Here is a 13,808-nt window from a genome sequence, read left to right on the forward strand (position 1 = left end):
CCACAGTTGCTCTGGTTCCCTATCAATGAGGTTCAGAACTTCAAAGCGGTTCCTGATGTTCTCCTTGAAAATGATGGGTACATTCTCAAGACCATATTGTGGAAACTGGATAGCTTTGTTTTTCCGCTTTAGCTTCACTTGGAACTTGCACATGAGCAGTTCATGATCTGTTCCACAACTGGCCCCCGGCCATGTCTTTGCTGTTATAACTGAGCTCTTCCAATTCCTTGCACCAATAATGTAATCAATTTGGTTCCTATGTACTCCAACTGGTGATGTCCATGTGTATAGGCTTTGGTTGTTTGAAGAATGTGTTAGCAATGAAGAGATCACTGGCTTGGCAGAAACTAGTAAGCCGTTCTCCTGCTTCATTTCTGTTTCCTAGGCCATATAGGCCGACTGTTTTCCTCCTTACCTTCCAACTTTGGCATTCCAGTCTCCAACCAACAATATCATATCTTGCTTGCATGTTCTGTCAATTTCAGATTGAACTTGAGCATAAAACTCATCAACTTCCTCTTCTTCTGTATCAGTCGTTGGGGCATAGACTTGAAGAACTGTCATGTTAAAGGGTTGTCCATGAAATCTAATTGATATTAGTCGGTCACTGACCACATTGTACCCAAGTACTGTCATTGCTATATCCTTCTTGATGATGAAAGCAACACCATTCCTTCTTTGGTTTTCGTGTCCTGAGTAGTAAACAGTATGATTTTCTGACTGAAAGTGTCCCATTCCAGTCCATTTTAATTCAGTGATGCTCAAGATGTCAGTCTGTAGTCGATTTATTTCATCTTTCACTGTGTCGAGCAATCTCTCTACTGAGTGTATATCACAGGAAAGCATAGAATAACCCCCAGTCCACTCACCAACCCATGTACCTGCTCATACATACCATCCCCAGTCTCCTGCTAACACAGTAATCACAGGTCAATCAGAATCTGACACAAGAAAGGTGGCATTCAGAAACCAAAGAGTGAACATTACACTCCCCCAGGACACTCCGCTGTTGACCTGACAGTCACCCTCAAGGTGACTGTCACAAGACTTTTGGTGGTTTTCACACAACAGAATTCCTGTTTGGGAGGAGAGCTGGTCTTGCAAGCATGAATTATTCCCTTTGCAAAGCAGGGTCCATCTCAGTTTGCATTTGGATGGGTGACTCCATGTGAGTGCCGTTTGCTGTAGGATATTCCTTTTAGGGGATGGGGCCATAGCCCAGTGGTAGAACCTCTGATTGCATACAGATGGTCCCAGGTTCAGTCCCTGACAGCATCTGCATCTAGGTCTGGGAGAAATTCCTGCCTGCAACCTCGGAGAGCTGCTGCCAGTCAGTGTAGACAATAGTGAGCTAGATGGACCAAAGGTGTAGACAATAGTGAGCTAGATGGACCAAAGGTCTGACTCAGTAGAAGGCAGCTTCCCAATCAAAAGATGCACCTGCAGTGATACTGCATGAAGTACCCCTGGGGAAGCTAGTAGGAATTAGAAGGTAAATGCAAAAACCTCTTGACCGTTGCTGCCACATGCAACCACAGGCCCCCTCAAACGTCTGACTCTTCCCCCTCAGCCCACTCCTTGCTCTCTGCAAACAGCCAGAGGCTTCTCCTGGCCCCGTTCCAAAAGCAGAACCAATCTCAACCTCAATTCCCAGAAGAGAAAGGCAGGGGTCTCACCTGGAGCAGCTGGCCTGGGTGGAGAGAGCCCAGGAAGGGAGAGGTGTGGCAGTAGACGGTCTCTCCGTATTTGCAGTCAGGGGCACCAGGATCCTTGCCCGGTTTCTGCCAGAAGAAAGAGGACGTCAGCTAGAAGGCAGCCTTGGGCTGCAAGCAACTCAACCCCAGAGGCCAAACAAGAGCACTCACCCGCTTGTAGTAGTTCTTGATCTTGGAAGCCATCCCAACCTGCATCATTAAAGGGGCGTTCTCCTCACTGTACTCTGCCAGGATGAGATCGCCGTCCTTGCCGGTCAGGTCTTGGGAAGTGCGCATGAAGAACATTTCCCCGCCACCGGAGGCCTGCCGCTCCTGCTCTCTCATCTGGGCACAGGGCAGGAAGAAAGGGTCAGAGGACCAAAAAGAGGCAGGCAGAAAGAGAGAAACCACAGCAGCAGCAGCAGGGATCTCTCGCCACCCCCGGAAGCCGGCCGCTTTGGCTTTACCTTGGCTTTCTTCTTGATGTGCTTCAGCAGCGGCTGCACTGAGTGAGGGCCGGGTTGGGACAAGGCCCCAAAGGCATACTTCTTCAAGGAAGGCCGGTGAAACTGGCGCAGCTTCATGAGGCCCATGTGGGTGGGGAAGAAGGGCTGCCGAAGCTCCACTGCAGGGATCGAGTGCTGCACCGGGCAAAATGCACACACGTTCTCACTTAGCATGGGCAAGAGCCCAGCACTAGCCCACCACCACCAGCAGCCACCAGGAGGCCACGCTCTCCCAGAACAGCATTTTCCAGTGTCACTAATGAGCAGCAAAGACAGCCAGAGAAAAGGGGCTGACCCACCCAAAGCACCTGCCGGCTCTGCAGCAGGCAAGGCCACCTCTGAAGTCCTGAGAAAAGAGTCTGCATATGGAAAACTGGTTCACCAGCAATGTTGCCTGAAACAGTGAGTCTTGGATGCTGTTGACTACAACTCCCACAATCCCCAGCTGCAATGGCCAGTGTTCCCTGAAATAGGGAGTCCCCTATGTAGCTGACTACAACTCCCATGATCTCCAGCTTCAATGCCCTTTGGCCATTACAGTTGGGGGTTATGGAAGTTGTGGTCAACAACATAGGAGACTCTCTGTAACAGGGAACACTGTTCACCAGTACTTGCCCACAGAAACTTGGCCCATCCTAGAGACAGAGGACAGGTGCCTCTTCCATCAACACCCTGCTCTCAAGAAGCTGAACTTCGACACCAGAGTGCACGCCCACCAGAAGAGTCCACACTTGTCCCAGCTGGCCCTCACCTGGATAATGTTGCCTCCAAAGGTTCCTCGGAGCCCTTGCTGCTTGGGATAGTAGAACTCATCATTGGAGAGATTCCAGGGGTCCTTCACCTCTGGCTGAGACATATTCTATATTCACAGGACAAAGAAGGGAGGGTGAGAGGCATACTTCCCGCTCACCTGCATCTCTTGCCAGCAGAAAATTGAACCGCCCTGACAGACCTGCTGAGGTTCCTCCTTAATGACACCCGTCTTGCCCAAAAGGATCCGGCTCTTTTTGAGAGAAGATTCTTTCTTGTTCTCCTTGGAAGGAGAGTTTGAGGTCATCTCTTCTTTCTCATCAGGAATTTCTAAGAAGGAGCACATGAGTAGTAAAAGGTACTTTGAAGGCTGCCCCTGGAGAGCCCCACCTCCACAGCAACCACACAGAGGAAGCCTGCACAATGGGCTAGCTCTTTTTTTAAAAAAAAAATCCATCTCAACTGACCAAGGTGAGAGACTGAAGGAACCTTCAAGCCTGCGGCAGCTATGACCCTCTCCCACTCAACAGCCTCATTCACATGACAGGAGCTTCTGCAGTTCTGCTCTTGGGCCACACATTTAAGCAGAATCAAACACCAGCCTAACTGACTTGGCTCCCTCAAAGGAACTCTGGAAATGGTAGGGTGCTGAGAATTCTGTTAGGGATCTTCAGCCTCCTCACACAACTACAACTCCCAGAATTCCTGGGGAGGAACTATGACAGTTAAAGGTCATTTTCCAAGAAGCAAAAAGCAAGCTCTTCAACAGAGTCCTGGACAGGAGGTCACTTAGGAGAACACATGCCATTTCATTGGCTTCATTACTTTTTTTGTTGAACAAACTGTTTAGGAAACGAAAAATGGAAGATGACTGATGGATAGGTCTAGCTGGTTTGTTCCCTGGAGGTCCCTTCCTGCACCACAAGTTTCCCATTTCCCCCCACTCTGAGGAAAACACCTCTCCTGACACTTTAGTAGGCATCCCAACCCATCACACCAGCATGCCAAAGTGAAGCACACCGGTGCTGCAGACATACCCAGGATGATATTTTCATCATTTGGGTCAAGAGTCAGGACAGGTGGTGCCAAGACAGTCTCCATCGCCTCATCATCCCAGATGATGTTGTCCTCCCAGCGGCCGTAGACCAGCTCTTCGTTGTCAATGGGGAAAATGGAGAACCATGGCTTGTCTTCATCCAGAGCTCCTTCAATGACAAAACAGCACCACTTTGACTTTGTCCCGAAATTCAAGCAGCCTTGCCAGAATCCTTGCACCACCACCCCACCTCCCCAGACAGGGCCTCATGCCCTCTCCAACAGACCGACCAACCCAGGAACCCTCTAAAAGCAACAATCTCTAGGCTCAGCACAAGGCTGTTTGTCATCATGAGAAGAATGGATTGGCAAGATCTGGCCTATTCTGTCTACATATTTGAAAATGATAGGAAAAGATGAAGGCACAGGAGGCTCAGATAAATCCCTCTGAGGAAGTTAAAAAAAACTGCTGGTTGGGATCTTGAGAGAAGTTTTGACATTGTATATCCTGGTGCTTATGCCTGTCCAGAGACTCGCTCTATAAGATGATGCCCTGGCTCTCCAGATGATGTTGAACTACAACTCCCATCATCCCCAGCCACAAACTGAGGCTGGGGATGATGCAAGTGGTGGTTCATCATCATCTGGAGAACCAAGGTAGCCTACCCCTGCTCTAAAGCATCTAAATACAAGACATCACAGCAGTTAAGAGAAAAATGGCTATTTAATATGAACAGGGAGAGACAGGACGATGCACTACAGAGAGAGAGAGAGAGAGAAATCCCCTAACTCAGATCCTTGTAGCACACAGGTTCCCTTCCACTGATTCATACAGAACATCCCCCCCACCCCCTTGGTGCAATGTAAGGGGCTTCTCCTCCTCACCTTGCTGTTCGGGAAGCTGCTTCTCTTTGCCCTTGGCAATGCTCAAGACTCCGGCTACACTGGGCTTTTGCACCAGAGGAACGGGCAGATTCAGAAGAGAACCACTGCGGTTCAGCCCTGACAACAGAAGCAAAACCGTTGCTTTATTACTACTACTCACATTCCTCCAAGGAGCTCAGGACAGGCGACATGGTCTCTCACTGTGAGGTAAGCTAAACGGAGAAATGGTGACGGGTCCAAGATCACCAGTGAGCTCCATGACTCAGTGAGGATTCAAACCCAGGTTTCCCCAGTCTGATTCCAAGATGCTAACTGCTCCATCACACATCCTGCTCGGCTCGTCAGGCATAGTAGGGGTTCGCTCTTGGCAAACTGCCGGCAATGCCTGCAGACATTGCAGCCAGGAAAAGGGGCCGGGATACCTTGTTGGGCATTGTAGGCAGTGGCATTCCTGGTCATACTCGAGGGCAGCCACCCGGCCAGACTTGCTCTCTGCGTTTTCGTCCCCTTGTGCTTAATGTCCTCTCCATTCCAGATCACGTCGTCTTCCCACTGCAGCTGGGTCACCATCAGGAAATGCTCATCTGCCAGCAGATCATCCTTCTCAGATTCAGGGGCCTGCAAAGAAGAGACGTCAAGACACCAGCTGAGGCAAATCCTCCTGCCTGAGGGACAGGCAGCTCTCCCTTTGGGTTCCTGCTCCCAGCTTACCAGCTCCTCTTGGGGATCCTTGAGCTTGAAGCCGTAGTCAAAGCCGCTGCCATCCTCAGGGATGCCCAACATGTCGTACCAGAGCTGGGCAGGCCCATAGCGCCATTCAGCCACCCTGGGCTTGGTGTCTGCCACTCTGTCTGCATCTCCAGTGGACTGGGAGAACTTGGACTCCACAGGTGCCATCATGGTGATCTGGAGGACGGGAAGGAGCCAGAGGATCAGGAGGCGGCATCAGGAGGAACCAGGAGCATTCTCAGAGGACACCAGCCACACCCATTTACACACAGCACCTGCTTTGAAGGAGGCTCCTTCACATGATGATAAATAGGGTAGGAGAAGCATCCTACCCAAGTTCAGGTGCACAATCACATTTTCTGCTCATATGCAAGTGAAAAACAAGGCAGGATACACGGGCAGTGAGGGTCTGCTAAGCGGCCGCTGGGTAGAAGGGGTTATTTTCTTACCTCATTCAGCAGCTGGGTACAGCTCCTGGGTAAAACGGAGCCCTCCTACCCAGCTGCCTGCACCATGAGACTCCTACCTCATTTTTCACTTTCACATGAGCAGAAAATGGGAGCACACACAGCTCCTGAACTTGGGTAGGACTTCTCCTACTCTGTTCATCATTGTGTGAAGGAGTCTAGTGTCCGACACTCCACAGTCTGCCCAAAACTGGGAGTTTTTGCTAGGAAAAGACCTCACTAGAACATAAGAACAGCCCTGCTGGATCAAGCCCAAGGCCTATATAGTCCAGCATCCTCTTTCTCACAGTGGCCCACCAGATGCCTCTGGGAAGCCCACAGGCAAGAGATGAGAGGGCACGCCCTCTCTCCTACTGTTGCTCCCCTGCAACTGGTATTTAGAGGCATCTTGCCTCTTAGGCTGGAGGTGGCCTGTAGCCACCAGACTATAGTAGTCATCGACAGACCTGTCCTCCATGAATTTGTCTAAGCCCTTTTTAAAGTCATCCAAGCCAGTGGCCATCACCACATCCCACAGCAGAGAATTCCAAAGATTAATTGAATTTTCTGTGTGGAAAAATTACTTCCTTTTGTTGATCCTACATTTCCCGACCTTCGATTTCATGGAATGACCCCTGGTTCTAGTGTTGTGAGAGAGGGAGAAAAATCTATCTGTGCATTCTCTCTACTCCATGCATAGTTTTATACACCTCTATAATGTATCTCCATAGTCACCTCTTTTCCAGACTAAAAAGCCCTAGATGCTATAGCTTTGCCTCATAAGGAAGGTGCTCCAGGCCCCCAGTCATCTTGGTTGCCTTCTTCTGCATCTTTTCCAGTTCTACCATGTTCTTCTTAAGATACAGTGACCAGAACTGTACTCCAAATGCAGTACTCCAAATGTGGCCGCACCATTGATTTGTATAAAGGCATTATAATATTAGCATTTTTATTTTCAGTCTCCTTCCCAATGATCCCTAGCATGGAATTGGCCTCTTTTTCACAGCAACCACGCACTGAGTCAACACTTTCAATGAGCTGTCCACCATGATCCCAAAACCTCTCTCCTGGTCAGTCATCAACAGCTCAGATCTCATCAGTATATATGAAGGTTGGGGGTTTTTGCCCCAATATGCATCCCTTTACACTTGCTTACACTGAACTGCCTTTGCCATTTTGTTGCCCACTCACCCACAGATGTCTGCAGAGGCGCTTCCACCCTCCTGCAAGGCAGGCAGAATGCCCCGCCCTCCCCACTTCTCTCTTGGGGTGGCAAAAAATCCTACAGCACAAGACCTGCCCCACCCGCCTTGTAGGAAGGACCTTCTCCATTCCCACAGACCCACCTCGTCATCAGACAGGCACTGCTCTGGAGGTGGCGGCGGTGCAAATTCGTACTCCCAGGGAGATTTGCCTTCCACGCCTGCCTCAGTCATGGTTTCGCCCTCCTGGATTTGTACTTCTGGAGTCGATTCCCGGTGCTTTTTCTTGCGTTTCCTGCGGGCACTGCGCCAGACAGAGGGGATGTTCTTCCCGGGACCAAAGAGACGCAGAAAGCGGAGCACCTGAGAGGAGAAGGAAGATTGGATGCCCAAGTGAAAGGCCTGCAGGCACCCAGGTACCTTGGTGAAGAGGGAAGTTTGGCATGGGGCCACAGCTTCCTCCCACCCTGGCTCCCCAGAAGAGATTGGTTGGAGAGGCAGTCCTTTCTTTGTGGGCTCACAAGGCTTAAAAAAGCACCCTGGCGGGGAGTGGAAGACGCAGGAGGAACACATCAGCCACCGCAAGCCCTGACCCACTGTTGCGACAGAGCAGGCTATTTGAAGGGTCATCCCTTTGTTACCCCTGGAACTTAAGGATCTATCCATACCCTAGCAGAGAAGCCCATCAGCATGGAAAGGCCCGTCTCCTTGGCCCAGGGTCCCACAGAGACTAACCTCCTCTGGCTGTGTTCCCCACAGTCATTACAGTGGCTTGGAGGACTCAAACCCATGGCTAGGGGAGCTGTCCTACTCTTTGGGGCCCACAGGGGTACCCACACCTGGGGCAAAGAGGGAAATCCTGCTTTCCACACCACTAGGAGGACTGATTGGGCAGCTAGAGTCTAAGGACAGAATGGCTAGAGCAAATCCCAGGAACAGGCTCAGTTCACAAGGACTGAAAGAGGAGGAGATGCCCCCGACAGAGCTGTCCCCACAAAACAGGCGGAAGCTTTCTCCTTCCAGCACAATCCATTCATTCCATTTCGGCCTCCAGCCCTACCCTGCCAGGCCGGAACTCTGGGAAGAGCGCTGTCACGCTGGGCAGCTGCTTGGTGGCATCGCGCTGCATGATCCCTGCAAGCGGCAGTGTGAGCTTGCCTTCCTTGGACTCTGCCTGCCTCGCTTCCTGGGGCCCCATCTCGGACTCTGAATCAGAAGAGCTGCTGAAATCCATCTTATCTGAGGCAGCAGACGAAGGAGCAATGATGGAGGGAAGGATGATACCATCGCCATCTTCAGATCCTGGAAGAGAGCAAGTCTCTCAGCAAGGAGGAAGTCCCTCCTCTTCAACTTCCCGAGGGCAGATCCCTAAACAAAATCTGATACTTCTTTTTTTCTTTTAAAAGCTCTGTTAGGTTTAAATCACAGAGCCTATCACAGCTACTCAAGAAGCTCCGAAGTGCAGAAAGCTATCTGCTGGCACTCCAATCCTAGCAAGCCCTTCTCAGGGGGACATACACACCAGAGGCAGCGGCATCCTTTTCATCTTCTTTTTTCACAGGCACTGGGGGAGGCGGGGGAGGCGGCATCAGCTTGGAATCGATATCCTCAGAGTCAGCATCATAATCATCATCGTCATCTGAAGGGGAAGAAAGAGGAATTCACTGGGCAGCCTTTCCCACAACTTCAGCCAACTAGCCTTGTCAGAAGCCACCAGCATGAACACTTCAGGAAGACCGGAGTACCCTCCGTCATCCACAGCAGCACGCCGTACTTCTAGGTCCCCTTATGCTCAACTATTTGAAAAAGCAAGGATTGAAATAAGATGACACAGAAGAAATAGGCATTTGCTGTTTTTGAAACCTTTCCCCCACCCCCATCTTCCAGGGCCGCATCAAAATTGTTGAGACATCGGCCATAAGAACGGGAAGATTTCAGGCTAGAATCCCAAATTAATTAACACAATCTCCCATGCCATCAGCACCTGAATGGGGGGTGGGGGAATGTGCAGCCACAGCAGCAACGATGTTGATAGACTGTGCAAGCCTGACTCCTGATGTTTCTCAGAGGTGAAATATACAAAGATGAATACAGAAAAAGAATCGGTCACCATTACCTGCCCTTTGGACTGGCTGGAGGCTGCCCATTGCCTGCCTAAATCGGCGGCTCTCATCTTCAGCCACCTCGTTAATATCAGAATAATCAACAGCATCCTCGGTACTCTTAACCCAGCCTGAAGGAAAAGAGGAGAAAAAACAGTCACACAAATGGTTGCAGACCCAAGAGGTAGCTCCACCTTTCTGCTCCCTTCCCGGTGCACATGTTTGTTCTGCCCCAAAGAGCACTTGACTTTATCCACTGCAGCAACTGGAGGTGCGTGCGGGAGAGAGCAAGGCCAGAAACTGGAAAAAGGAAAGAAGAATGAAATGAGCTGTTTTTTGCTAAGACACCCAAACCAGGCTTTTGCACATTGAAGTCTCAGCTAAAAGTTTCTCTTTTTAATAAACAATCTGACTGAAAATGAAATCTGAACTTAATGCAAACGTTCCATCTCTTAACACTGAACTAATGAGCATTAAATTTATGAAAGGCTGCTTTTTTTCATGTAGAACAGGGCTGCTCAACTTCGGCCCTCCCGCAGATGTTGGCCTATAACTCCCATAATCCCTGGCTATTGGCCACTGCGGCTAGGGATTATGGGAGCTGGAGTCCAAAGAGAGCTGGGGGGCCAAAGTTGAGCAGGCCTGATCTAGAAAAAACTATAGGGAAAACAGCAATGCATTTTTCAGTCATCCTTCTGCACAGCAGTTCATGTAGTTTCATTATGATTTGACACTGGGGCAAAGCAACAACTGGCAACCCATCACAAATGTCATCCACCAATCCATCTACATGACCTTTTACTCCTAAGGCAGGCCTAGCAACTATAAGATCTCTGCATTTGGCTCAAGTCAGTATTTCAGTTATAAACACATAGGACCCTATCTACCAATCAACCGATTAGTTCACTTTTATTTAGAAAGTGTCTAAATTCTATCAGCAAGTTAAATTGGCCTTCTATTCTTGGCGATTTCAATCAATCCACTCTGCTGGTCCATTCTGTTTCTCAGTAGCAACCAAATACTACTTGGGAAATTAGTAGGTAGAGTTCTGATACTCAATGAGAAGCCAATGTTGAAATCCCCCATATAGAGTGCAGATTTTGGAGAGTGAGAGAGCAGGCATCACCAGGGCACCACTCCAAGCAGCTAGACAGAGCAAACTAGCTCAGCATTTGACATGCAAGCAAGAGGCATGAAAGTACTTCTTCTACCTAGCCATCACCATCTGTGGGACCAGAGAGTCTCTCACCTTCCTCATCCAGCTGGGCCCCATCTGCTTCAGAGGTGTCATCTTCACTGGCTGCAATTTCAGTGATGAAGCTTCCCAAACCGAGAGCCCCAAGTCCAGCCAAATGGTTTTTTGATTCCTGGTAGGCAGGGCAGGAAAGGGAGACAAGATTTAGCCAGGAAATGTGGGGCAAGAACCAGCCTTAGCTTTCATCTTCATATTTTGATAAGTGGTTTGGATGGCACACTCTAATGCTATTACGAAGAGGATGCAGTGGGATGCTAATGTTTGCCAGTAACATTCTAATCAGGAGGTATGATAAATGTAGAGAGACACTGGGAATCTGGGCAAGATGAGACCATAGCTAGGCAACAGAGCACACATTTAGCTTGCAGGCTAGAGGAAATCATCTGCCTGAGACCCTGGAGATCTGCTCCAATCAGAGCTGACAGTACTTGGCTAAACGGTCCAATGATCTGAATCACTTTAAGGCAGCATATGTTCACAAACGCTTGGGAAAGGCCCATAGCTCAGAGGCAGGACACCCACTTTACATGCAGAAGGTTCCAGTTTCAATACACGGCATCTCAGAGCTGGGAAAGTCTCTTGCTGGAGGCCTTGGAGAGCTATATCATTCATTAGAGCTGACAGGACTGCAACAAAGGACAAATCCTTTGTGGTCAAAACACACTGCAAGGAAGTGTCATACATCCTTGGCATGCAGAAAGTTTTGGGTTCATTCCCCTGGTGTCTCCAGAGGAAAGAATCTTAGGTTGATGGGAAACATTCTCTCTACCCGAGATCTCAGAGAGCCACTTGCTAAAGACGTTTACAGGCTAGAACCAAAGCTTTGACTCAGTACAAGTTAATACCATGCATCCTTGAATATCTGAGGAGGGTCTATATCTAAACAGTGGAACACATATTTGGGGTACCAAAGGCTGTTGAGAAGGGGATGCTTTGCATACAGGAAGTGCCAGGTTCAAATTCCAACAATTAGATCAGGTAGCAAGTGATAGAAAATATCTTTCTCTGCCTGAGACCTTGGAGAGCTGTTGCCAGTCAGAGTAGACCAAGGAATATAGGAAGCTGCCATATACCAAGTCAGACCATCTAGCTCAGTATTGTCTATACAGACTGGCAGCGGCTTCTCCAAGGTTACAGGCAGGAGTCTCTCTCAGCCCTATCTTGGAGATGCCAGGAAGGGAACTTAGAACTTTTTGCATGCAAGTGCTCTTCCCAGAGCGGCCCCATCCCCTAAGGGAAATGTCTTACAGTGTTCACATGTAGTATCCCATTCAAATGCACACCAGGATAGACCCTGCTTAGCAGAAGGGGCAATTCATGCTTGCTACCACAAGACCAGTTCATCCTCCCATCCTAAGCTGGATGGATTGTCTAACTCAATACAAGGTAGCTTTAGATCTCCACAAATATTTGGAGTGGGCCTAATTCAGTGCAAATATTTTTGGCTCTCACAAGCCAAAGGAACAAGTTCCAAACGTTTTCAAGCGCCTCAGAGCTGGAAAAGAGCCTCTCTCCTTACAACCCTGGAAAATCACTGCCTGTCAAAGTAGGCAATCCTAGGCTAGAAGGGCAGGGATAAGGTAGCTTCCTATGACTATAAACATTTAGGGGAAAAGAAGAAAGAAAGCCCTGAACTTAGTCTCTACAGGCTGGGGGAATGCCCTCTCCCTGAGAGCCTGTAGGGGCATAGGAAACTGTCATACACCAAGTAAGACCATTGGTCCATCTATCTCAGTATTATCTACACAGAGTGGCAGCAGTTTCTCCAAGGTAGCAGGCACGAATCTCTCTCAACCCTATCCTGGAGATGCCAGGAAGGGAATTTGGAGCCTTCTGCATGCAAACAGGCAGGTGTTCTGCCCAGAGTGCCTCCATCCCCTAAAGAGAATATCTTCCAGTGCTCACACTTCTAGTCTCCCATTCATATGCAACCAGGGTGGACCCTGCTTAGCAAAGGGGACAAGTCATGCTTGCTCCCACAAGACCAGCTCTCCTCCCTGTAGAGCCACTGCCTGTCAGAGTAGTCAATCTTGGGCCAGTGGTCAGACTCGGCTGACACCGAGCGGCTATTGCTCAGTATGATGTCAATTTCTTTGGGTGCCAGAAAAGGTTCCAGCTTCCAGTTCCCACTGAAAGACCTTCTCGGTCCGAGACCCTAGAGAGCCACCCCCTGTCAGAGCAGACAACCCTGGGCTAGGTGGGTTGGGCAGATAAGGCAGCTCCCCACGATCATAAACATCGAGGGTGAGAAGGGTCCACGGCATTCAGCAAGCCCTAAGCTCAGCCACTGCGGGCTGGGAAGAACCTTCTCCCTGCCTGAGCCGCTGCCAGTCAGAGCAGGCCGCCTCGTGCTCGCCGGGCCAAGGGCCGGGCTCAGCGGGAGGCAGCTTCCTCCTAGAGCACTTGGTGAAGGCGGCCGAAACCCAGCGGCGCTTCCCGCCCACCTGGTCGAGCAGCCCCTCGCCCTCGAGCTGGCCCTGCTCGTTGATGTTGCCGAAGAGGAAGCCAGCCAGGGAGAAGGGCGCCGACGAGCCTCCGCCCTCCTCCTCGCTCTCCGAGTCCGACATCTCTAGTCCAGGCCTCCAGCTGCGGCTGCCACCCCTGTTTACACCGGAAGCGGAAGCCGCGGGGCACACCATAGAGAGCGGCTCGGAGGAGAGAGCGGCGGCAGCTCAGCCCAGCCACGCCCCGCCAGTCGGCTTTGCCGCAGCGGAGCCTTCCTTCCGGTTTCCTCCATGCCCGGAAAATCCAAGCTGGCAAAAAAGAGTCCGGAGCAAGGGCAAGGCGGCGGGAGGCACAACCTAGATTTATGCAAGGCTGCGTGGGGAGAAGAAGGCGGGCAGAGAGGAGATTTTCTCTCACCCTCGCCTGAGAACACAGGGGCTCGCCAAAGTTCCATTAACTTATGGGACTCACTGCCACCAGAGGCGGAGACGGCTGCGCCTGCTGCTTTGCATTTATTTTAGTGGGGATGTGTGCCGAAATAGTCCCATTCGTGGAGACATCTACCAGTGGCTACTAACCAGAACAGCTTTATGGAAAATTTGTCTTCAGGCCCTGCTGCAGCAGGCCAAAGAAATTTCCCATGGGTGTCAAAACAAGACTTAGGAGCAATAATTTTCCGCTGATGTTGTATTTCCCCACCCACCATAGCGCCCCCTCCGGCTGATGGTGGGGATACAATAGCCAGCCCTGGTTGGCCTT

The 13,808-nt window shown here is 50.2% G+C and overlaps 1 protein-coding gene across 7 annotated transcripts in view; it reads right to left on the minus strand.

Annotated features, from left to right (window-relative positions):
- Nucleotides 1-13,205, minus strand: part of TAF1 (TATA-box binding protein associated factor 1) — a 45,261-nt gene extending 32,056 nt beyond the window's left edge. For all 7 annotated transcript variants that reach the window (XM_053274058.1, XM_053274055.1, XM_053274053.1 and 4 more), the window contains exons 1-15: nucleotides 13,049-13,205; nucleotides 10,599-10,716; nucleotides 9,364-9,480; nucleotides 8,770-8,886; nucleotides 8,308-8,549; nucleotides 7,392-7,610; nucleotides 5,582-5,776; nucleotides 5,293-5,488; nucleotides 4,871-4,987; nucleotides 3,988-4,155; nucleotides 3,153-3,280; nucleotides 2,952-3,059; nucleotides 2,162-2,335; nucleotides 1,866-2,039; nucleotides 1,677-1,781 (exon numbers count right to left, since the gene is read on the minus strand). In XM_053274058.1, the coding sequence (XP_053130033.1) occupies nucleotides 1,677-1,781; nucleotides 1,866-2,039; nucleotides 2,162-2,335; nucleotides 2,952-3,059; nucleotides 3,153-3,280; nucleotides 3,988-4,155; nucleotides 4,871-4,987; nucleotides 5,293-5,488; nucleotides 5,582-5,776; nucleotides 7,392-7,610; nucleotides 8,308-8,549; nucleotides 8,770-8,886; nucleotides 9,364-9,480; nucleotides 10,599-10,716; nucleotides 13,049-13,171 (2,301 nt within the window). In that variant the 5' untranslated portion in view covers nucleotides 13,172-13,205. The remainder of the gene's footprint in view (nucleotides 1-1,676; nucleotides 1,782-1,865; nucleotides 2,040-2,161; nucleotides 2,336-2,951; nucleotides 3,060-3,152; nucleotides 3,281-3,987; nucleotides 4,156-4,870; nucleotides 4,988-5,292; nucleotides 5,489-5,581; nucleotides 5,777-7,391; nucleotides 7,611-8,307; nucleotides 8,550-8,769; nucleotides 8,887-9,363; nucleotides 9,481-10,598; nucleotides 10,717-13,048) is intronic.
- Nucleotides 13,206-13,808: the final 603 nt, after the last annotated feature.

Source organism: Hemicordylus capensis, chromosome 11, assembly GCF_027244095.1.
Source record: "Hemicordylus capensis ecotype Gifberg chromosome 11, rHemCap1.1.pri, whole genome shotgun sequence".
Taxonomy (NCBI): Eukaryota; Metazoa; Chordata; class Lepidosauria; order Squamata; family Cordylidae; genus Hemicordylus; species Hemicordylus capensis.